Raw genomic sequence first — 25,157 nt, 5'->3', positions numbered from 1 at the left:
AAAATCTTTCTTAGTTGTCGCCTCTTTTGACATTTGATTCAGTTTTTCTAACCTGGCCTCTTTTTATGGCTTCATGCTCCTGTTTCAGAGCTGCTCGATCTCTTTGCATTCTGCCAAGTTATGCCAGATAATTCATTAAGAGGGTTCTGTGTGTGATCATTTTCTTTTTTTTTTTTTCTTTCTGACTCTTCTTATTCAGTAGCATTTTTATTAAAATCAGATTTGTTCCCCACCCCGCCCTACCCCCACACCACCTTGTCTTTCTTGGAACATGGCAAAATCCATTCTGGCTTATTTACAGAAATCAAAGGGGCAATTGCCTTCTTCTTCTCCTTAGTAGTGATCAGATCTTTTGCTAAGATCTATACCTTAAGAATGAATTGGTGTTCATTCCTGTTACCAACATTATAGCCAGGAGTACTGCTATGTAAGTTCTCACTCCTAACTGTAGTAAATCACATAGCTGAAAACCCACAACTGCTAATCTATATTCTACCCGGGTTATTGCAAGAATTAACCTATTGTTTTAATTCTTGGAGGACATCTCCCTTAAACACACATACACAGTCATGCAGACCATGGCTGCCAGTTGTCTCAGTTCACTCTTTTGTTGCATGATTCTTTCCTGGGAGTTTTAGTCACTATCTACATGATCACATTATATAGAAGGTGATGGTCAGGGGTCAGTACTCAGGTCTCCATAAAGAGCAACATTCACCTAGTAGAGCACCAAGTGCTAAATATTCTGGTTCAGGCAAATCCTTAATATCAACTTAGAATATACAACGGAGGTCTGTTTTGTGAGAGAAAGCCCAGATTGGTCTGTCTCAATTTGGAATATTTAAAGAGGATATTTCCTCCTGCTCTGTGCTGGAGCAGGAGGAAGCTGTGTTAGTGGACTTCTAGCCAGACTGTTTCGAGCTGGAGGCCTTGCCTCCATTCTTCTAGTCTGAGTGCATTATTGGCTGTGCTGTGTTAAAGCCACCTAGCCAGCATAGGTCAGCACATCAGAGTGTCAGCTTCAAGTATTAGGGCAGTGGGTTTGGCTAGACGGATGTATCAAGTTTGGAGACTATAATTATTGTAGAGTAAGAGTGAGTCCCCTTGATAAACCGCCAGCTCTATCCAGTTAGCCATTAAATTTTAGGATTACAGATGGTAGGCAGAGAATAGATGAAGTCCTTCCGTTACCCTCACCCTGTGAATATACTGTATTTTTTCTCTATTCTAAAGATAATATACTGGTTAAAAATAAATAAAAGCAGCATTGTACTTTTATTTTATTTTATTTTTTAAAATTATTTTATTGTTGTTCAATTACAGTTGTCTGCATTGACCAGTACACTGTACTGCTCCCCCCCTCTTTTTTTTGGTGGGGGGAGCATTGTACTTTTAAAAAAAGAAGGCAGAAAAGGAGAGTCCTCTGGAATATAATCTTCTAGAAAATCTGTTGTAACAATTTGATATGACACCGATCCAGTTTCATTATTTGAGTACATTTACTTATATTTATTATATGAGGTCTGTTTGGAGAAAGTCCAGCTGTTGTTAACATAATTAGAACAGTTTGCATGACATCTCCCTGGTAGTAAGGCAGCCAGGGAGAGTGGACTGGAATGCCCATGTGTGAACAATGATGACTTCACAGTACTGGTCAATGGAGGGGGTAGGCACCATTGAGGGAGCATGTGTACTGTGTGGCTGTTAATAGTAAGAATATTAACTTTCTCTGATGACCTTCGAATGAGAATGAGGACTTTGAATAACAACCTTAGGAATGCCTAGGCAAACAAGGAGCAATCACGTGATAAGGAAGACAAATAGGCCAGGGTGGTAGGATAGAACATGCATTTTGTGACATGCACTAAGTGACGCATTTTGTGTCACTTAGACCTGAATTAGAATCTCAGCCATGCTACTTACCAGCTATGGGAATTTAGGCAAGTCACACATCCTCCCTTAGTGTAAATACATTACAGATGCTATTAACAACAACAGTAAAATATCTTAAAAATAGAGCATTTCTAAAGTGAAATGCTCTCAATAAGAAGAGTCAAAGTAGAAGACCAAGGTTTTCAAGGTGAGTTTGTATTAAGCTCGTTCTTGTAGAATGTTAAGACTAGAAGCCTGAATTGAGTTTTCACTAAGAAAGCCAGTATTGTTGGTAACCTTCAGAAATTTGAAGAAAAGGACTACTAAAAAATTATTCAGTTGTGGAAGACGTATACATATTTGCTTTAAAGGCAAACCCAAGAGAATATATTACCATTTTGTAGATCACTGGCATTTAGTCTTTCAGCAATCATAATAACCATGGTAACAACTCACATTGACTGAGAACTTACTCTGTGCCAAGAACTGCCTGAAACACCTTATATGCATTATCTCGTTTGATCTTCACAGTGACCCCCAGGAGGCAGATAGTATCCTCATCTGAATTTTATCAATGAAGTAATAGGTCATAGGCCTGGTGAGCTGTTGACCCAGGATTTATTCCCACACTAAAATAACTTCTGAGTTGTCAAGCATCAAAGTGTTTTTATTTTATGTTTTTATTGTATTCTGACTTGTTAAAAGATTAGGTATGCACTAGATTATTTTTTTAGTTAACCAAATTCACTAACTAGAACTTTTCCTTGTTTTAACCATAATTTTATATACAAGCATAAGAAAAAAAATTCAGTCAATCCATTAAGTATATATAAGTCAGTCCAAATGTTTTCTTTTCATCTGATTAGAAAAGTTTTTCACATAAGGAACATAGTATCTTTTAACTTCTTGCTAAAATTAAAATTAATTTTTACTTAAATTAAGAAAAACAACACACTGAAACTATACCATATAATGATCATTTATAGAAGATAATATCTGATCAAATTTTTTTTTGTCTGCAGTAAAACTGACATCTTTTAGTAATCTAAGATGTCTTTTCTTGGCTATTAAATATTTTGTGGGGATAATAAAAAGAGTACTGGGTACAAAATAAAATATTTTCAATGTCAAAGTATTTTTATTTTCAACTCTTGAAAGACTTGGTGATAATCTATAAATTTTTCTAAGAAGACTTGACAGTGGCTTTATTGGATACACTGCTAGGGAATGTTAATTATGAGTTAATTCTCTTTAAAATTTGAGGCTCCTAACTTAGAATATAGTATTTTAGTATAGAGTGGGGGGGAAATACGAATGCCAAAAGCATGTGTGATAAAACTTTATGTCTGTGGTGATGGTCTAGTTAATTTAAAATGAGAGACAGATACTGAAATTCCTTCACTAGTAATCAGCACTTATCGAAGCCCTTTTATTTTGTAAAAATGTTTATAGTTACAAAAGTATTTTACACTTTTTATATGATTAAAATTTAATTTTCTTCCTTATTTTTGGTTTGCTTTTTTTTTTTCTCTTTCTTTAATTGAAAAAACTAATGGAACCACATATAAGATGGTACCACTGTTTTCTCCTTCTTTTGTATAATCTTGTTGCGTATCTCTACATAAGCTGTTCTGGCCACTCATCATAGTAACCAGCTGGGCCATTTCACCTGCTGGAGCCATTAAAGAGGACTCTCTCCCCCTAGATTAATCCCCTCCGACATTAGTTTTTTGCACTGACAACTGGAGCAGGCATTCAGAATTTGCAGGTGGCCAGTGTGACGCACATAATTGCCTACAATTTTAGGCAATGAATAAAAATGGTCTACATTACTTGTCAAAGGTTGTATATGCAGTGCCAAGTGAGATCTATGGGAAGCCTTTTAGGGTTTAAAGAACAGTTAATAGCAAGGCTGCACAGGGCTTTTTTAATCATAATGCATTTGTAATATAGCACTTTGATCTTCTCCTTGTAGGAAATGGTGTTACATTAGCCACTTTTAAACATTTATGAGTGAAATTCAGTTATAGAAGAGTAAAAGTGATTATTCTTAAGCAGAACATGTTAGATTTCATTAAAAGTTTTTAGCTTGCCCCTTCCTTGTTAAAATCTGTGGGAAGTCCTTTTCCTGGAGTGTTTCAAATCAGGATCTAAGGATATAGGGCTTTTTCCTTATTTTTCCTGTTGGTAACAGCAAGATTTGGAAGGAAGGTATACTAAATATTGAGGTAATTTATACAAGTGGATATTTACAGAAGAACAACTGATTTATGGTAAAGGAAAATACATTAGTGAAAACCCAAGAAACCTATTACAAATAGTTGTGTATTACAATAAATTTTAAAAATTGCATATTTTAAACATCCATAAATTATCTTTAACAACAACAAAAAACAGATGACTCTCAAATGCACTTCTTCTGGAAGAGCTAAGTTTGACCTTTGAGACCCTGGAGCCTTTTATTAACACCTGCCTGTAAGGAGAACCTCGCCACACGCAGCTTTTAGATTCAGAACCACAAAACTGATGAGGAAAGGCTTGAAGGGTTCAGTTTGTGTCACTTGCTGTTTGCCGTTTCCATTTCACAGATGATTAATCTTTCTGTGAAGAAAGGCCAGAGAAACAAAGCACATTGGGCTCTTCCTGCAGTTACTCCTTCTGAATGCACACTAGCTTGCTAACTAAAAGGCCTTTAGATTTCCAGCAGAGAGAGATGTTCTGAAAGTGAATGCAGCTGGTTGGAGGTCACCAGTGCAGGGCTCTTGCCATTGTGTAATGGAGGCTTTGGCAGGTTGGAGGGGGATCGTTGGAGTGGGGACAGGGGAAGTGGGCTGAGAGAAGGTGTTGGCAAAAAATTAATTCATAATGAAAAGGGTTTTGGTCAGTTGATATAATATTTTGGAGGGTAGATTATCAATAATGGATTCAATGTCATCTATTTGGTTTTCTTTTTAAGGAAAAAATTATAATTCCTTCTCTCTGTAGTATCTCCCCCCTCCATTTCCTAATAGCATGTTTGCAAGTGACACCACTAGGTAATGTTGAAATATTACTGTCTTTTGTCATCTTTAGTATAGTTGAATTGTTTAAAATTTTTAAGACTTTTACTAAATTTGCTAGTATTCCACATTTTATATGTTAATATTTTAATGCCACACGTTTCATTAGTATTTGGTTTCTTAAATGAGATACTGAAAATTATTATATGTGTTACTTAGTTCCCCTTTTAATTTTTGTATTTATATCTAAATGCATAATATTCATCTTGTATTTACATTTCTCAATTGTGTACAGGACATAATGTGCAAAGTCAAATCCTGGGTTATAGATCAAAAGAAACCTGTTCGCTTCTATCACGACTGGAATGACAAAGAGGTAAGTTATCGATATGTGCCATTTATCATTGCCTTTGCTTTGATTTCTTAGAGAACAAATTAGAGTTGTCATTATTTATACTAATTATTATATCTAGTTAAACTGTAGTTCTGTCAATGGTTGCTTATTCCCAGGCCTGTTATTTCTTTCCCATACTCTTGATATTTTATAACAACTAATTTTTAGAAATAAGAAATACGAAATGAAAATGGCTAGTTGTTTAAACAGTTTACTTTCAAGTTATTTAGTGATTTACTTAATAGTTAACTCAAGTTTTAAAAAGGATTCTTTATCTGTCTCCCACTTTAGATTGAAGTACTGAATAAACACTTATTTCTGACTTCAAAACCAATGGTCTACTTGGTTAATCTTTCTGAAAAAGACTACATTAGAAAAAAAAACAAATGGTGAGTTTTTCCTCTCCATATATATTCAGACATATCATATCTGTACACACATAAACACCTACATAGGTACTTACTGCTACGTTGGATTTTAATTTTTTCCCTCTTATTATTAAAAACTTTAAAATGGATGAGAAAGCTTTGCTTGGTGTTTAAATTCTGAGATGAGTCTCTTAATTGATTTACACTGAGAGAACTTAAGAAAAAAAAACAAATTAGGTAATATTGGATCTTACATATTTATTTACCAAATTTAAATTTAATAGACATCATTTTTTTTCTTTGCAAAATGAGAATAAATTTAGTTGGAACAGTAAAATTTTTTAAACTAGGAGTTTCTAGCTGTGTTGATACTATATGTGACTTTAAAATATCCAAATGGATTACAGTTGGGCATAAATTTAAAAATCCAAATTGAATGCTTTAAAAAAGTACTTTTTTAATTAAAGAAAAAAAAAACTGTAAGGAGGAAGCCCAGGTATCTGTTTCAAATACTTTAAAAGTGTACAAAGATAAAAACTATGCATTCATGTATTGATTATCATTTTTGACATGTAACCAAAATGTATAAGGTTTCCTTTCATTCACTAATAACTTCCAAAAATTCATATGTTCATATAGCATGTAGACACGCACACATTTGGCATAGTGCTTGCTTGCTTTGACTCGCCTCACTGGACCCTCAGCATTTTGTACTATTAAGTTATATTAACAAATCAAGACTATCCAAAGCAAAATATCTGAATTCTCCTAAAATATATTGTCGGTTTTTCCCTGTACTTCATTAAGTACTTAGATGCACATGGTTTCAATTTTCCATTAAAAATTCTCATTTCCATATGATATCAAAGAGTGAGAAGCTTTAAACTGAAAAATAAACATTCATAGACCGGAAGCCAAAACAATAATTAATGTCAGATGGTTAACTCCAATAAATCATTAGAATAAATTCTGTGAAATTACTGCATCTTAAAATGCCCTGTTGATATTGCCATAAGACATTTTGTGTTCCTGATAGGAAGTTGAATTTGGCCTCTTTTATTGGTAATATTCTAAAAAGCATAAACTTAACATGAAAATTTAGTTCCAACTAGTCAGTGTCTTCCAATTGATAAGTTTAAAATAATCAGTTCTATCTTGTTTCAAATTCTTATAAATTTGATGATTAATGTGTTAAAAATTGTTACCTTTGGAAAGGAATTTTAAAATTTATTGCTTGACCTCAGTTAATAAATCTTCTCATTGTTGTATAAATGGTAAGGTTTCCTGAGGCTCTGTGAAACAATACAGACATCAAAGTTTACATGAAAAGGGATGAGTCAGTTTCCTTGCCCAAAGGGGCTTCTCACACCTGTATTTGGATGATTACAGGTAGAACTCCCTGGCTCTAATTGTATAGTAAATACCATTTCCCAGACCCTAATGGTAGACAGACTGTTTGGGAGACGCCAGTCTGTGATTTAGCTGTCGCCAGACACCCCATGTTTTTTGTGAGACCAGTTGTGATGATGATATGGTTATAGCCAATTGAAAGTAAACTCTTGTCTAAATAGCAAATTTTAATTTATAAAAATGTAGTGGTATGGATGATTCTAAGTATAAAACCAAATTTTAGATTTTATGTATAGCTAATGGTCTGGTTTGGGTAGTGTGTATGTTTGGTGGGTTGGGGGGTCAGTTTTTGTGGAAGTTAGTGTAATTGCAGCTGAAAGATCAAAGACTGGGTAACTGAGTGATGTTCCAGAAGAGAATTTACCACATAGCCATTTTCTGTACAGTTTCTGCCGCCTGCTGTTCCTATTTTCCCCGAAGCTAGCCATTGACTACCCCCTGTGCATCCCTGCTCGTAAAAAATGATTGAGGAAGTATTTGTCATGTATTTATGAGTGGCAAACATTGTGTGGTAGGGAATGGCATCTACTGGAGCCAGAAAGATTGCCATTTGCCTTTCATTCAGCCAGTCTGCTACAGCTTTAAATCCTCTGTTTATGCAACATAGTCTTTGTATTAAAGTGCAGAATAAATTTTTATTATGAAGGATATGAACACTAGGTTTTCATCATTTATAACACTGTAAGCAGATGTAAATAGTTAAAATACGTTTTCACTACTAAATCCTTTTAATTTGTGCTAGCATCTTGATTTTTGGTAATGTTTATATCTAAGTTCCATTTGCATTACTTGCTCCTTTAGCAAAAGAAAAAGGTTGTTTTTTAAGGTTATTATGTAATGCTACTGTAGCAAATTAAGACTGATGCAGGAAGCAGTAATAAATATTTTTCTAAGTCTTTTAGATCTAGAAAACTATTTTAAATGATCAAGAAAGAGGAAGAGGGTTTGTGATTTTGACCACAAGAGAAAGACTAAGCCATTTCAGAAATAATGAACAATTTAATTACTAAAGTTCACTTTAAATTTAAATGGTAATGTTATTTTTCAATTCTAGAAAAGAGGGAAGCATTTGGAAAGATTAAACCTGTTATATCACTGAGTAGGTAGGTGTATTGACCTTTTGAAAGATGTAGAAACTGGAACTGCTCCAAGCATCTATTCTCTGGTCTTAACAAGGTTGAGTTAGTCATTCTGTTGATTCATGATTAATACCTAGCCCCTGAAGAGAAGCCGACATGGTAGCAGAGTTAGTAGCAGTCGTGTTATGATCGGATGACAGTAATCAAGATGTTAGGGAATCCATAGGAATCTTCGTATATTATCACAAATTACTGTTCTTTGAATGAATAAAACTGTACAGGAGTAAGTGTTTTGTTTTTAGTGGTTGCCAATGATTTTTGAACACTTGAGGATTTGATTTTTAAACATGATCAGTTGTTGCTATATAATTGAGATTATATCATATGCAGTATTAATTTTCATTTGAGATTGCCCACTGAGTCATGGTGTCAAGCAGGTACAGGACATTAGAACTCTCAGACCATTGCTTAATCAGGGGTTTAAATTTCAGTCTTTGCACCCTTGCTGTTCTGTTAATGATATATTCCATCCAATAATGAAATCAGTGAAACAAATTAATTTTAGATGTAGTATTCACCCCCATTATCTGGGAAGAATGCATTCCAAGAGGGGGTGCCCGCACTGGATGCCTGAAGCCACAGATACTACCGAACCCTGCATATACTGTTTTTTTCCTATACGTACCCTATGATAAAGTTTAATTTATAAACTAGGCACAGCAAGAGATTAACAACAATAACTAATACTAAAATAGAACAATTATAACAATACAGTGCAATAAAACTTGAGAGAGACTGTGGTCTCTCTCAAAATATTTTGTACTGTACTCACCTTTTCACTTAAAGGAAGCACTTCATAGCTTCTCTCTGGTATATCTGAATTGACTGCATCACTACTCCTGAGCTTTGGAGCTATTATTAAGTTAAATAAGGGTTACTGGAACACAAGCTTTGCAATACTTGCGACAGTGGATCTGATAACTGAGATGGCTACTAAGTGACAATGGGCGGGGTGGTAGATACAGCATGGGTATGCTGGACAAAGGGATGACTCATGTCCCAGGCAGGTGGAGTGGGACAGCGGGAGATTTTATCACACTACTCAGAATGGTACACACTTTAAAACTTATGAGTGCTTTTTTCTGGAATTTTCAATTTAATATTTTTGAATGGAGGTTGACTGCTGCTAACTGAAACTGTGAAAAGCAAAACCGTGGATAATGGGAACTGTATTTTGTACACATACACAGCTTCCAATTATGTTTCATTTTTGTGTTCTCTTGCTCCCATCTTTCTTTAAACTATTGATAAAAGATCATTATATTTTATTGTTTATTTTACTGTATTATCTTATTCAAGTGGAAAACAACTAAAATTTAAGACAGGCTTCGTGTGTGTGTGTGTGTGTGTGTGTGTAACACACATATTTACATATGTCCTGGTGGGGTTGTGGTCACTGAACATTACCCTTTGGCTAATATTAGGTGGAGTCAATTAATCTGAGTGTTGAAATTGATTCAAGATTGGTCGACAAATAATTAGCAAAGTCTTTAAAGCTGTTGTATAATCAGGGCAATGTGTCAGGTTCCCCAAATGAATTTTAAATAGAAAAAGGCTTTATTAATTCTTACTATACTGTAATGCAGTCTCCCAACTCCCACGTTCCTGTTTTTGTACACAATAACTAAAAATACTTTGGCAGTGCCATACATCATGTGCCTGGTTAGGGTGAGAATTGTAGGATAAATCCAGTTATTTTCTTCATTTTTTGAACCGTTCATAAGAATTACAGGTACTATATCTCAGCAACTACGTGTGAAAGGGGACGTGTGTTAATTTTTAACATAATTTTATATGTACATATATCTATAGATATACATAAACATCTACAAATATAAAACTCCTCTGTAAAACGATTTTAAGAAGTCATGAATTTCTAACAAGGCTGTTCATTAAAGCTAGAAATTTAAAAGATGCTGTTTTAGAAAAATCACACTGTCATACATTTGATTTACTTAAAACACATAAAATGAGAATGATGAATTATTCTTAAATAATTTATTTATTTTAGTTCAGGAGGCTTCTCAAGTAGATTTGAAATTAGGTTCAATTTCATATTAAGTTTTCAGGAACTTACCCTATTATGGAAAGCAAGATTCACATGTATAAGGTTTTTTAAAATGTTTCACATTATCATCCACTAGTCTGGCATAGTAAAAGTTCTGAAATGTCCATGCAGTTTTTCTTGGGTTATAATTTCTATTTTTTATTACCTGTGGTTCATAAAGTTTGGGGAGGGATGGTGTGTCAGCCTCATCTTGAAATACTTAACATTATAAAAGCTATGAGAATACATTATTAATTCTGAGTGTGTTCCTACCTACTTGAAATTATAAGATAATATTGGTAGGTTTTATTTTACCATGTGAGGAGGGGTTTTTTTGTTTGTTTTTTTTAGTGGAGTTACAATTTAAAAGCTATCATTTGTAAATTTTTTTCATAAATTAAATACTTTTTTAGTGACGATTTCTTTATGAGGACTAATGCTTATTGCACCTTTGACAGATACAGGAGGCTGTTAGGGCACATCAGAGGTAGTTTGGAAGTCTAAATCGAGTGATTAGCTGTTTTAAAATATGGGATTGGTTAAATCAGTGAACTCCAGTGCACAATATTCTTAATTTTACTGAAGTAAGTTGTAAATGAATCTAAAAATAAAATATTTTTAAGGCCCTTTCTCCATTTTATAGTTTGTTGTTTTTGCTGTTGGATATTTTTCAATTATTTGCTTTTTAATTTATATTATAATAAAACTTTGAAATGGTATCATATGCACTATGAATTAGGATTTTAAATAATTTCTGTTAAATGGATTTTGTGGAATTGATTATTTCCCAGTTTCTCTGATCAGAATCTTGAGAGTTGAAAAAGAATACGTTACAGCAAAACAACTCTGCGAAAGATGGAAGGCTGAAAGAAGCAAGAGGGGAAAAGACCTCTTTGCTCATTTGAGAGTATTTTTACTTGACATGTTCTTTTGTGTTTGTATATATATGTACAAATAATGATGCTTGTGAATTTCTGGTTTTCATTACATAGTTTTTGGTTATTTCAGCAATTTCATATTATCAAGAGGTACTAGTGCTCTACAGCACTTAGTCATAATGAAACCAAATCATACTTCTGATTCCATATTATGGAAAAGATAATTATAGAAAAAAGCACATCTTTTTATATGACCATAATGTTGTTGACTCACGAAGTTATGTGTATTACGAATTTCCCCTGGCCTATCTGCGCTTGTGCCCAATATTGTTTGTAAACAATAATTTCTTTTTGCAAGATGGTTTACTGAACTTGAGAAAGTGCTACTTTTGGGGGGGGTCAATTGTTATCTTTATTAGTCCCATCTGTTGACTTACTGATTGAGTAATATAATTTATCAAATATGAAAGAAATTTCATCTTTTTTTTAATCATCACCTGAGAATATGTTTATTGATTTTGGAGAGAGAGGGGGTGGTTGGAGAAAGAGAAGAGAAGGGGAAAGAGAAACAGAAAGAGAAACATTGATGTGAGAGGGAAACATTGATTGGTTGCCTCCTATATGCACCTCAACCGGGGATCAAACCCACAACCTAGGTATGTGCCCTGACTGGGGATCAGACTTGCAACCTTTTGGTGTATGGGACCACGCTCCAACCAACTCAGCCACCAGCCAGGGCAAGATGTTCTTATTTTTTAAAGTAGCTGAAGAATTTCACTCCATGTAATAGTGAAAAGTTTTATAATATTTTTTCTAGCTTCAGAGACTAAAGCTCTTTTAAAGAAAATAAGTATTCCCTAGGATTCTCTTATGTGAAATTAAAACATATGTTCTTCATATATGCACACATATATTTAATCTAGGAAATGAAAGGCAAAGTTTGGCTTATAGCTCTAGTGTTCTTCAATTTGCAAATGATTCATGTACACAAAGAATTTCTTTGCTTTTTACCCCACTCACTTTGGTGAATAATTCAAAGACTATTAATATTGTTAAAAATCTTTGCCCCAAGAGATTAAGGACCTCTAAGTCACATTTTATTTGTAAACGATTAGTTAAGATGAGCTACACTCATAAAATGGAAGTTTTGACTAGTAGTTAGTTGAGGTAGAGGAGAATTTTGAAGCAAAGAAGTTGTAGGACTGTTGGGGATAGGAGATACAAGGCAGGGTCTTGTGAAGGGTTTAAAAGGAGCCTTAATGTTATATACAGGATCTGAATAACAGTTTTTTTCTGGGAGAAGGATGTAGAAAAGGAAAGGAGAGGGTGCCACTTTGGGCAATTTCAATGTTTTGCCTAGTATGCCCTGCTAATGCAGGGTAGGAAAGAAGTATTATTTTCTCTGCTTTTCTCTCCTGTGCTCCCCAGTCACAAGATTTACCTTTGGAGTTAATGTTGTAGTTCAACTAAATTATGAGTTAAATGGACTTTTGAAGGCTAGACTAAAATGCTGTGTACCATTAATAACATGGGTTCTATAAGGAAAACAAATTCTAAGAAACTTGAGCATAGTCTATTTGTAAGTTAGGTAGTATGTAATATCAGCAAGTTTGGTGTATTAAGAACACTACTAATTTACAATTTGAAATACTAGTGTTGTAGGCCTTAATTGTTGCTAACCAACTCTTTGGCTGAAGGTAAATTACTTAGCCTTTCATGTATTGACAACCATGCATCAGAATGTTCACAATAAATGTGTTCTGTGTAAACACTATTTACCAAACTTAAGTAACATAATTTAAAAAGAATACAGTAGGAAAAGGACTTATTTATCTTTGAGATATATTCCCTTGGTTTTTCTTTCCAATATATGGATAAAGGAGCAAAATGTATCATATATATATACAGTTGACCCTTTAACAGTGCAGGGGTTAGGGATGCCAACCTCCCTACCATCATGCAGTGAAAATCTGCCTAGAGCTGTTAACTACCCAAAACCTTAACTATAGTCATCCCTTGGTATCCACGGGAGATTGGTTCCAGGACCCCCAGAGATACCAAAATCCACAGATACTTCATACAAAATGACACAGAACCGTGCGTGCAGTTGGCCCTCCACATCCATGGATTCCCAACCTCGAGTCAAAAATACTGTTTTCAACCCAAAGTTTGTTAAATCTGAATGGTAAACCCAGGGATATGGAGTGCTGACTATATGTTTATTGAAAGTAATCTGCCTATAAATGGACCTGTGCAGTTCAAACCCATGTTGTTCTAGGGTAAATTATATGAGGAGGGATCCCCCCAAAACTGAATTAATTTATAAAAAATTTTGTATTTATTCTTACACGTTTAAACTTTAGTCACATTCAAAGTACCCTCCATTTGATGTACTACATCTGTCAAGGCACTTTTTTCCACTGCTGAAAACTGTTTTTGAGCTCGTCAATTTTGGCACCTTTTAGCGCTTCTGCCATGTTTATTTCACCTCTTCCACATTGGAAAAACGTTTGCCTTTGAGGACTTTTTTCATCTGGGGAAAACCAGAAAAAGTTGTTTGGGGTGAGATCAGGAGAATAGGGAGGGTGGGGCGTGGGGTTCATGCCATTTTTGGTAAAAAAAACTGCTGAATACTCAGCATGGTGTGGGGAGATGCGTTCGTAAATCACCCATCATGAAACAGGTAAATGCATTCAAAGAGTCTTCAGAAAAATTCACTGAAGCCAAATGCAGCTTCTCACAAATGCCAGTTGGTACACTGATACAGTTGGGTTCCTAGAACACTCACCTAGTGGGGGAAGCCTGTACTACAAGGGGCCTGCCATCCAGAAGATAATTCCAGTTTTTGAGAGGTTCCCCACTGTATATTTATAACTGTAATTCCATGCTTTGAAACAGTTGTCCGCCCAAATAGAAACAAACGACTGAGAACCGTCTCTGTCGTGCAGTAGCAGTAGCAGTGAGACTCCCAAGGTGCACCATCTTCCATGTGACTCTGTCTCATCTTGGTCGCACATGGGGCCCTGTGACCTCACCATTTGCAGTTAAAGGATTTTGTCATCATTCCTTGGCTTCCCCTAGACTACATCACTACTTAATTGTTACAGTAGCATAATTTAAGAACAGATAGGTGGGTGTTCTTTTAAAAGTCCTTTAAAACAGTTACATTGTGATGTCTCTCCTGTATCTCAGTTTATGTGTTTTTTGAGTTTGTGTTGAATTTATGTATGTACGTTGAAGGTGAGGCAGTGAAGGTCAGTAAAGAATTAAAAATCATCTCTAAGTTTTCCTTCCAGTGCTTGAATTTTATGATTTTAATGGATTGGATAATAGCAAATTCACAAAGAAAGTATGCCCATGCAAATATTTAATATTTTCTCAACACCTGTAAGTAGGTTTGTCATGTAGGAATTTCTTTTCTAACTGTGGAGCTATCAGAGTATTCCCAAGGTTGCAGATACACAATTTATGAGCCACTTCTTTGGGCCGGGTTGGAGATAAGACCTGGTCTCTCATGTCCCTATCCCTTGAAAATAGGTGTTTCTGGATCTCACCATGATTTCATATCCCCTCGCAGTGGACAACTATTGCTCTGGCTGGCATGAAAACAAAATGGAAATAATGCCTATTTATAGGATTTGGCATATTTATATTTCAGACTAGTTACATTATCCAAACTACTGCATTTCTTTATTCTGAACTGACCTAGAAAGCATTTTCCCATCAAAAACATTAGATTATGAAACACTCTCAAAAGCCTACTTAATTCATGATGTAATAGAAATAGTGCAGTTTGGGTGAGACATATTTTGGTATCTGTGACCATTTTTATCACCAATTTTTAAAGTCAGCTTAAAAATATGTTCCAAAATAACTGACTTAGGAACTTTGAATACACCCTACCTATAAGTTCAGGGCTGCACATTGGTTTCCGTTCAGTCTTTTTAATGTTTCATCAAGAGAAATTAACTTCATAAAAACTGTCATTATAAATATAAATTTCAAATTTATGTTCCTTATGAAGATATGAGTTCATTGAGGAGGTATGTACTGTGCTTCCTTTTTTCCTTTTTTAAGCAAATAATCATTGATCCCTCTGTGCGTCATATATCATTCTAGGTGGTGAACAGGAAAAGCCCTTGTTCCACCCCACCCCCTACCTCCATAAGGCATAAAGTCTCATGGAATTATAGACAACCCCAAAATAAATATTTACTGTAAGTCCAGGAAGTGATTAGGATGATGAGTAAAGATAATGCAGATTAAGTGGTGCCATTTCAGTTGGAGTGGTCAGGGCAGGTCTTTACGAAGTAACAGAGTACAACACGAGAGAATCTGAGGAAAGCTCAGTTCCAGGGAGAGGGAACAGCAACTGCAAAGTCAAGTGTGATGGAGAAGAGAAGGTGAAGACATCCACTTGAGAGGAACTTATAATTCTAACTCACATACATTGCTCCTCAATATATATTAGAACATATCCTAAGTGTGCCCTAAAATTTAATTTGGGGTTTTAAGAATGACCATCATTTATTTTCTAGTTTGCTATTGTTAATTTCTTATAGTTCATAAATATTTTCAATTTCTACATGTTTTAAGCAAACTTTAAAGTAATATTTGCAATTATATAGATTTATTTTGAATTTTATCTTTTCTTTTTCATTCTTGTCTAGCAACTTGTTGATCTACAATATCACTCAAAGCATTTCTCTTTTAGAAAATCCCTTGCCCTGGCCAGGTGGCTCAGTTAGTTGAAGCATTGTCCCATACACTAAAAGGTCAGTGGGTTTGATCCCCAGTTGGGGCACATTTGAGAGGCAACTGATTGATGTTTCTCTCTCACATTAGTTTCTCTCTCTCTCTCTCTTTGCTCCCCCTCCCCCCCTCCCCCCCCCCCCCGCTACTCCCCTTCTCTATCTAAAACATAGGTGAGGATTTAAAAAAAAAAATTCCTTGATATAGCCCTGGCCAGGTGGCTCATTTAATTGGAGCGTTGTCCTGTACACCAAAATGTCGTGGGTTTGATTCCTGGTCAGGGCGAATATCTAGGTTGTGGGTTAGATCCCTAGTTGGGGTGCATACGGGGGCAACTGATTGATGTTTCCCCTCTCACATTGATGTTTCTTTTTCTCTCTCTCCCCCTTTCTCTCTCTCTAAAATCAGTAAACATACTCTTGGGTGAGGCTTTTTAAAAAATTAAGTCTTTACAAAAAATCCCTTGATGTATGGCATCATTAACAACAACCTACATTAGTCAAAACTTCAGAGTGTTTCAATTTACATTACTTCGCTGGATCCACAGCCAAATCACGAGATGGCCCTTACGATACAGTATTATTTTAGCCTTAAAATGAATTTTTACAAATGAAGTATTTTCATCATTGGATTAAGAGTTCTGTATTTTAGCTTAGGAAAGGGGTAAACTAGCAGAAAGATAAATAAGATTTGTGTTTCCATTAATAAGGATAAAAAGTAGGGGATTTCCTGTCAGGATGGCAGCATACGTAAACATGGCTTGCCTTCTCACACAACCACATCTAAATTACAACTAGTATGTACAACAGCCATCACTCAGAACCGTCAGAAATCAAGTTGAATAGAAGTGTGACAAACAGAATTAAAGAAACCACATCCATCCTGACTGGTAGGAGGGTTGGAGACAAGGAACAAGCTGGACCCACATCCATGTGTGGTAGATAAAAATTCGGGAGGGATGTCTTAGTGTCGAGGAATCCCAACCCCACAACAGGCCTCCCAGCCCAGGGTTCCAGTGCCAGGAAATAAGTCCCCATAACTTCTGGCTACAAAAACCAGCAGAGATTGTCAGTAGAAGAAACTTCTGGAGTTCCAAGCAGTGCCAATTAAAGAATCCACACACAGACATACTCAGACTCACTCTGGGGCAGCAGCTTGAAAGGTACCAGTGGTACACAGGGAGGAACTGAAGTGTCTGGCATCAAGGTGAGAGCTAGGGGACAGCTTTCTCCCAGACAGAAAGATAGGCAGAAGCCATTGTCCCTTTACTGAACCCTCTCCTGATAGAGCCACAGAGCCAACAGGCAGGCGCCATATCTGGGACTCCATCAACTTGGCTACCGCTGTTTGCCCCACACTGGAAATCACCAGAGACTCTGTCCCAGCCAACTCAGACCCACCCAAACTGCTTTTCCATCTGAATGACTGGTCTTGGCTTATGCTTCACAACTTCTTAAGTCCTCTCAAATAAGCAACAGCCAACCTCAGTGAGCCCCTATCTCCAATACCTCTTGTAGAGTGGTCCCAGAACCAGCACTAGCAACAACCAGCCTAGATTCACAGCTTGGGTTTACATGGGAATCTCTAAGCCCAGCAAAAGTAGCACCTATCTCATATTGCTTTATAGTTTAGGCAGGATGGCTCTAGGCAAAACACAGGTGGGGGCTGACCCTGGCCTGTACCACCCAGAATACCCCAGGGCCAACACACCCAGTGGATAGCTATAGACCACATCAGAGCACCACCACCCTGCCCCTGCACAGCATATCCTCCACAGAGGGCAGAGGTTGGTGGTCAGTGGTCATAGCCAGTCCTTGCAGCTGACTGGCCTGGGTAAATCCCTCCCACTGACCTGCCAACAGCAAGCAAGGCTCAACTACAAGAGGAAGGTGTACTCAGACCACATGAAGGGTGCACCTAGAGTACCCAGCTTTGGTGATAGGGGAGGCTGTGCCACAGGACCCTATAGGACACCTACTACATCAGGCCACACTGCCAAGACATGGAGTCATAGCAGCTCTACCTAATACACAGAAACAAGCACTAGGGAGTGGGGAGGGCTGCCAAAATGAGGAGACAAAGAAACATGGTCGAAATGAAAGAAGAGATGACAATTCCAGGAAAAGAGCTAAACAAATTGGAGATAAGCAATCTGTCAGATGCAGAGTTCAAGATACTGGTTATAAGGATGCTCAAGGAACTTAGTGAGGACCTCAACAGCATAAAAAAGATCCAGTCAAAAATGAAGGCTACACTAATTGAAATAAAGAACAATTTACAGGGAAACCACAGTAGAGTAGATGAAGCCAAGAATCAAATCAAAGCAATGATTTGGAACATAAGGAACCAAAAAACAACCAATCAAAACAATAAGAAAAAAAGAATTAAAAAACAAGGATAATGTAAGCAGCCTCTGGGACAGCTTCAAGCTTTCCAACATTCGCATTGTAGGGGGTTCCAGAGGAGAAGAGAAAGAGCAGGAAATTGGAAATCTACTTGAAAAAATAGTGAAAGAAAATTTCCCTAATTTGGTGAAGGAAATAGACATGCAAGTAGGAAGCACAGAGTCTCAAACAAGATGGATGCCAAGAGGCCCACTCCAAGACACATCATAATTAAAATGCCAAAGGTTACAGACAAAGAGAGAATCTTAAAAGCAGCAAGAGAAAAGTAGTTAGTTACCTATTGGGTATTCCCATAAGACTGTCAGCTGATTTCTCAAAAGAAACTTTGCAGGCTAGAAGGGATTGGCAAGAAATATTCAAAGTCATGAAAAGCAGGGACCTACAGCCAAGATTGTTCTACCCAGCAAAGCTATCATTTAGAATTTCAGGACAGATAAAAAGCTTCCCTGACAAGGAATAACTAAAGGAGTTCATCATCACCAAGCCATTATTATATGAAATGTTAGAGGGACTTATTTAAGAAAAAGTTTGCCAGATGGGAAAGGGGTGTGGGGGAATGGGTAAAGAGGTGAGGGGATTAAGAAGTACAAACTGGACATTACAGAATAGCCATGGGATGTAAAGTACAGTATAGGAAATGGAGTAGGCAAAGAACTTATATGCATGACCCATGGACAGGAACGATAGTGTGGGGATATCCAGAAGGTTGGGGAAGAGGGGGTTCTGGGTAGAGGGGGGGAAAGGGGAAAATTGGGACAACTGTAATAGCATAATCAATAAAATACAATTTTTAAAAAAGATACAGAGGTACCTTTTTAGTACTTTAAATATTTGTCATTAAAATAAAGAGGGGAGCTTCCAAGTTGGTGAACATGTGGAGATCCAGGGAGCACAGAGTGCCTGCAGAGGACACGAAAGCTCTGTACCCTTCCCCATGCCTTGCCCTGTGCATCTCTCCCATCTGGCTTTTCCTGAGTCATATCCTGTTATAATAAACCGTGATCTATCAGAGGGGAGAAGATTAAGGGGTAGTCATCAATAATCCTGGATGGTTATCAACATTTTCTTTAGAAATTCTTTAAAAAGAACAGTTAGGTCAATAGAAAACATCTTAGGGTTTACTCCCACATTTGTCTGTTAGTAATCATTTTTTAGCTTTTTAAAAATGATTTTTCAGAAGAGTTTCTCAGACTACCTGGATGTTTGAAACATGAAGGTCACTAGTACTTTTTATACATAACTTATATTTAAAATTTTTACTTTTTAAATTGTGCAGTATTTTTTAAATTGCCTTTTGCAGTCTCTCTGCGGTGATGTGGATTCTTCCATCTGTCTGTGGTTGTCAGGCCTCTCTGCAGCCAGTGTCCGGTTGGTTATTCAGGGTGACTGCTCTACAATTCAGTTGTAATTCCAGTTTGGTCTAGGGAAGAGGCTTGGGCAGCTTCCACCTTCTCCTCTGTCATCTTGAGTCCTTTTTGCCATATGTCTTTTGTCTCTCTACCCCTGTCCTCTTATTAAATGGCATTGACTTAGCTTTTCCCGTGCCAATCCAAGAGACATGCATAGCAAACCATCGTGTATTATTGAGTTCCTGCTATGTGGCAGGCACCCTTTTGGGCTTACAAATTGGTGAGATATTGATAGAATAGATAAAACTTACATGAACATTTTACAAATATTTTTGAAACATATTATCATGCCCATTTTATAGATAGGGCAGTTGGAGAGATTATGGAATATGTCCAAATTCTTTAACAGGCAAGTTGTAGAAATAGACACATTTGACTTAAATATTTGTGACTGTTCCACGAATGACTGTACAAGCTATATTTGTGAATCTTTAGAAATCTTTAAAAATATTACTTTAATTAATTTTAACATACTGCTACATTTTATCTCACAAAATATTATCTCCACGAAGTTGTTGTAGTTAATAAATGGAAACAGTTCTCAAGACGATAACTGTGTGCTTAGGATAAAAAACTTCAGCTGCTGTTGTTTTTTTCTTGCCTTGTAATTTTATTAACTATATAATGCTGTTACACCAATATATTTTAGCAGCCACTTTGGCATCTATTTTTAAAGATATATAAAGATTTTAGTGGAGAAAATACAATGGCTCTTACTGAAACCAAAACTAAAAATTGCATCACATTGCCGAGTCTAAAGTAGTACTACAGAATAGACCCCAGAAAACATATCTATAATCACAGATCAGTTTTTATATGTTAACATAATATGTAAAATTTGCTTTTTTTTCCCTTCTAGTATACCATAAAATTTGTTAAGATTATTTCTTCACTGGTGGGGGCGAGGGAATTGATGAATAAAGGAACAGGGAAATGAGAGAATATCGTGAAATAGGACTGGCAGAAAATTCATTTGCCTAAAGTGTTGTTCTTAGTAGTAGTCAGCATCAGTCAACACTTACTGAACACTTAACTGTATGCCAGCTACATTTAAGATTCCCAACCACCTTTAAAGTAGGCACCATTATTATTTTAAGGAAGACAAAGCAAGTATAGAGAGATTGAGGAACCTGGCCAAGGTTGCATAGCTAGTCAGTGGTGCCAAGATTCAAACCTAAGCAGTTTAAATCCAGACTCATGTTCTTTACTACAGTGCCATAGAAATAGGGGTCCCCAACCTCCTTTCCACCACCACTCCCTCCATGGAAATATTATCTCCCACAAAACCGGTCACTGGTGCCAAAAATGTTGGGGACCACTGCATATAGTACATCAGCATTGGGTCATTGATCGTGTAAGGCCTGAGAACTAGGTTACATACTAGCCGTATTTCCTAGCACTATAAATTCCACTTAGACAAAGTTTATCGTTAGACAGTTTATGCACTGTAAAATTTGAGATTGAAAATTCACTATAACCTGATTATGGAATGCCAACTGAGGTAATATAAAAATTGTATCTAAAACTGAACCTTTAGCCCTGACCACTGTGGCTCAGTTGGATGGGCATCATTGTGCCGTGCGGCAGGTCACCGGTTGGATTTCCCGTGGGGACACATGCCTGGTTTGCACATTGGGTCACTGGTTGGGACATGCGCAATAGGCAACCGATTGATGTTTCTCTACCACATTGATGTTTCCCTCCCTCCCCCTCTAAAGTAAAATAAAAATAAATAAAACTGTACCTTTATTTTCATGGACTTATCTCTGAAAACTATTTTCCAAACATGCTCCAATTTAATAGCCATTGTAGGGACAACAATTAAAATAGTTTCTATATTTTCCAATAGAAAATACATGTTATCAGTTCTTTTTTAAAATAAGTACTTTCTTCCACAACTTGGTTGTTTTGTTTGTGTGTTTGTTTTTTTATTGTATTTATTTATTTTTTTAGAGAGAGGAGAAGGGAGGGAGAAAGAGAGGGAGAGAGATACATCAATGTGTGGTTGCCTCTCATGCACCCCCTACTGTGGCCTGTAACCCAGGCGTGTGCCCTGGCTGGGAATCCAGTCGGTGATCCTTTGGTTCACAGGCTGGCACTCAAACCACTGAGCTACACCAGCCAGGGCTGTTTGTGTGTGTGTTTTTAACCACATAAGTGGTTAAAAAATTCACTTCCTTGCATTTTCAGTAACTTGGATTTGTTTTTGAGAGCTTCTTGGGAGTAAGGAATTGTGCATGGGTGCATATCCCTTTTTATTAGCTGAAGTACAGACAGATAATTTGTATAATATTCTGTTTAAATGCTATATTAGTACATAGCAGTATAATGGAAAGAATATGTATATATGTGTATGTTTGTACACATACATCCAAGTCTTGGGCAAAATAATGGCTACCATTTGCTGCACATCTATTACATGCTGGAATTTGGGGCACTTATTATGTTTTTAATTCGGTTTAAGCCTCATCACAATGTTGAATGGCAAATATCTACTCTTTTACTCAGAAATATGAAGAAACTTAAACATTTTAGACTTCTTTTAACTTGAGCTCAATAAAATAACATTTTGTTGCATTCAGGGCATGCTTTTCATCTGCACACAGAGTTTTCTATATTAGTTGTATCCTAGTGAAAATTACACAGGAATCTATACCAGCTAGAGAACAAACATAATTGTAATGTTTTATTATATATCAGCAGGAGTCAAGATAGCTTGGGTGGTTTCCTTATAGCCCTTGTTTCCTCCCCTGTCAAATACAATAATAATTTTCTTATAGAAAAATAAGAATTAAATATTTTACTTACACTAAATGAAATTATTCTGTGGTACAAATAGATCTATATATCTTGAAATTTAATTTTTCTAATATGATGGGGGAAAAAGCGTGTGTCTGGCAGTTGTAATTACACAATAAATGCTCTTAACCAACCTAAGTCTTGCTTATATAAACACTGCAAATTATGTTTGCTCTTCAGCAAGTATGGGTTTCTGTGTAATTTTCACTAGGATACAACCAAAATAGACAACTCTTGGTGAATTTTTTTGTTGCATGAAAAGCATGCTACAAAATGCAATAAAATGTTTTATACTTTTTCTCATTAGCTCAAGTTGAAAGTCTTCAAAATTTGTATTTTAATCTTATCTCAAGAAATAAAGACTAGCAATTTTCAGTTGTCTTCTTTCTCCTAAATATACATATTTTTCTTTTTTATAATATTGTTATGTTTTCTTCTGAAATTTTAAGGATATGATCATTTACATTTTCTCGTCCTTTCACTGTATTTTTGTTTCCTCTCTGTCCCCAACCCCCCCAATTTTTTTTTTAAATTTGAGATCCAGTTAGAAATTTGTTTAGAAATATAATTACCAAACTTTTTTATTTGGAGAGATTTTACCATTTCATGAAAGCACAAGACTTTCAAATGGAATAACAGCACTTAGAAAATCTTGTATGTTGCTCTTTTCATTAATCAAGATTAATTCCAATACCTTTCCAGCTCTATCCAAATGGGTTTTTCTCTAGTCCTATAAGCAGCTACATTTGTAACACTTACTGTGTAACAAAATCAATGGGTATAAAATACAGTTCACAGGTGTAGACTGGAAAAGAAAAATTTGTACGAATGTTTTTATTATTTAAAAGTATTTTTTCTGAGTCTTATTTTGATGTTATATAGAATAATTTATGTGGAATATGAGTCACATTATAGGACTTTACTTCAAGCCAAATCTGAGAAAGAGACGGAAGAGGAAAAAGGAGAGCAAGAGAACGTGGAGAATATCGACCATTTGTCTCCCTTCCTATGATCAGTTGTAAACATCTTAGTTGTCTAGAGCTCTTGAAATGAGTATTCTTAAAAGCTTTCAAATGTTACTAGAATGCATTGTTGAACTCATACCTGGTTAAAGTTTTCTGATTAAGTATGATTAAATAATTATGTTTCTATGATTACACATTTCATGATTATGATGTTTGGTAGGACATTATGTTAAATCTCTTATTAAATGAAAATTGTTTGAGTGGCCAAATGGATGTTTTAATGTGGCTTGGTATTACTTAGACATTTTGGATATATAGTTTAAAGACTACCAAATTAGATTGGGAAATTCTGTCAGCCTCACAGTCTGGAAAAACTGAAACAAAAGAAAAAGCAGTGGCTATTAAACATTCTTAGCCGTATGCAGGGGAAGGTATGTGAGTGCGGCTTAGCTAACAACAACTTTCTTACTGTGTATCACTTATAGAATTTTTTCTTATGAAATACTTAATAGTTATACATTTTCTGTTGTATAGTTATTTCAGTGCCCTGTTGGCAGCAAGGGTTAGTGATTGTTGTATTGGTACTTGCTGACAAATAGAAATTATTTGATATGCTAAGTCATTTCTGACAGAAGATACAAAGTTTTGACAAACACGTATGGCACAGCAAGTGTCCAATTCTAAAGAGCAAAATAAATGCAAACCACCATTATGGTGAACACAAACAGCCTGAAAGCAAGTTATCAGTAAGCAAATAATTGTTGAACTGTTATGAATGGAATAGGATGTTGAAATAGGGCATGATTGGCTGATGTTACATATGTCCTTGATTACCTTCCTTGTGCTTTTATCCTAAAAGTGACATTCTTTGTATTCCCTTGGATGGCTAGACAGTCTGACACTGAAGAAGAATAAATATTGCATGTGGTACACATTAAGCTGTCATCTAAGACAGCGTTTATAAAAAGTAACTGCAGAAATTCATAAGAAATTCTGCACTGCTACAGTTTCCTGGCTCCAGTCATAATTGTCAAAGTTCTTGACACATTCAGGTCTTCAGAAATGATTTAGGTTTACAGTGGCTTGGTATTTGAATAATTATTATGGATTTGTGTTTTCATTTTGCCTTAGGATGTTAATGTTAGTTACTAAAATGTTATATTTTATGATAATTTTTATTTTAAGAAATGTTTCTACATTAGGAATAGTGACATATCTTCCATCTTATGGTCTTTCATAAAAGGATTTTAGATAATTCATGTATTTGGAAGGAAGAATGGGAATTTTTAACTGCTTAGTCTATCTTTAATGTATTGGAAAATATTGCTTCCTTGTACTTAATGCGCTAGCAAACAACTTTTAAAATAAGTATTTTTATTTTCCTTCACCAGCAGCATTGGAAAGCCATCAAAATGGTGGCCCAAATGAATACCATTTTAAAACAATTTCCAAAAAACCCAAATTACTACTTGATGTTTTATTTTAAAATATTACATGCTTTTTAGACACGTGCTTTTATAATTTTAATATTGTTCTTTGAGGCAAGGTGTGTTTTATTTGTTCTAGTACTGTTATCTCTTAAAATTTCACTTTGGAGGTATATGAGTAGGAGACATAATATTGTACTAAAATAACCATACCTTTAAAAGGAGGTAAATTATTAATGCATATTTGCAAATATATGTAAGCCTCTGTTTCACTAAACTAAAACACTTCTTTC

At 35.7% G+C, this 25,157-nt stretch overlaps 1 protein-coding gene across 1 annotated transcript in view; it reads left to right on the top strand.

Moving 5' to 3' along the window:
- The window catches only part of OLA1 (Obg like ATPase 1), a 150,364-nt gene that overhangs the window by 93,795 nt on the left and 31,412 nt on the right, over positions 1-25,157 (top strand). The window contains exons 6-7 of the mRNA XM_053918789.1: positions 5,167-5,247; positions 5,557-5,654. Of these exons, the coding sequence (XP_053774764.1) occupies positions 5,167-5,247; positions 5,557-5,654 (179 nt within the window). The remainder of the gene's footprint in view (positions 1-5,166; positions 5,248-5,556; positions 5,655-25,157) is intronic.

This window comes from Desmodus rotundus, chromosome 2 (assembly GCF_022682495.2).
Source record: "Desmodus rotundus isolate HL8 chromosome 2, HLdesRot8A.1, whole genome shotgun sequence".
Lineage (NCBI taxonomy): Eukaryota > Metazoa > Chordata > Mammalia > Chiroptera > Phyllostomidae > Desmodus > Desmodus rotundus.
The sequence above is the reverse complement of the archived record's forward strand: the minus strand, read 5'-3'. Positions and strand labels throughout refer to the sequence as shown.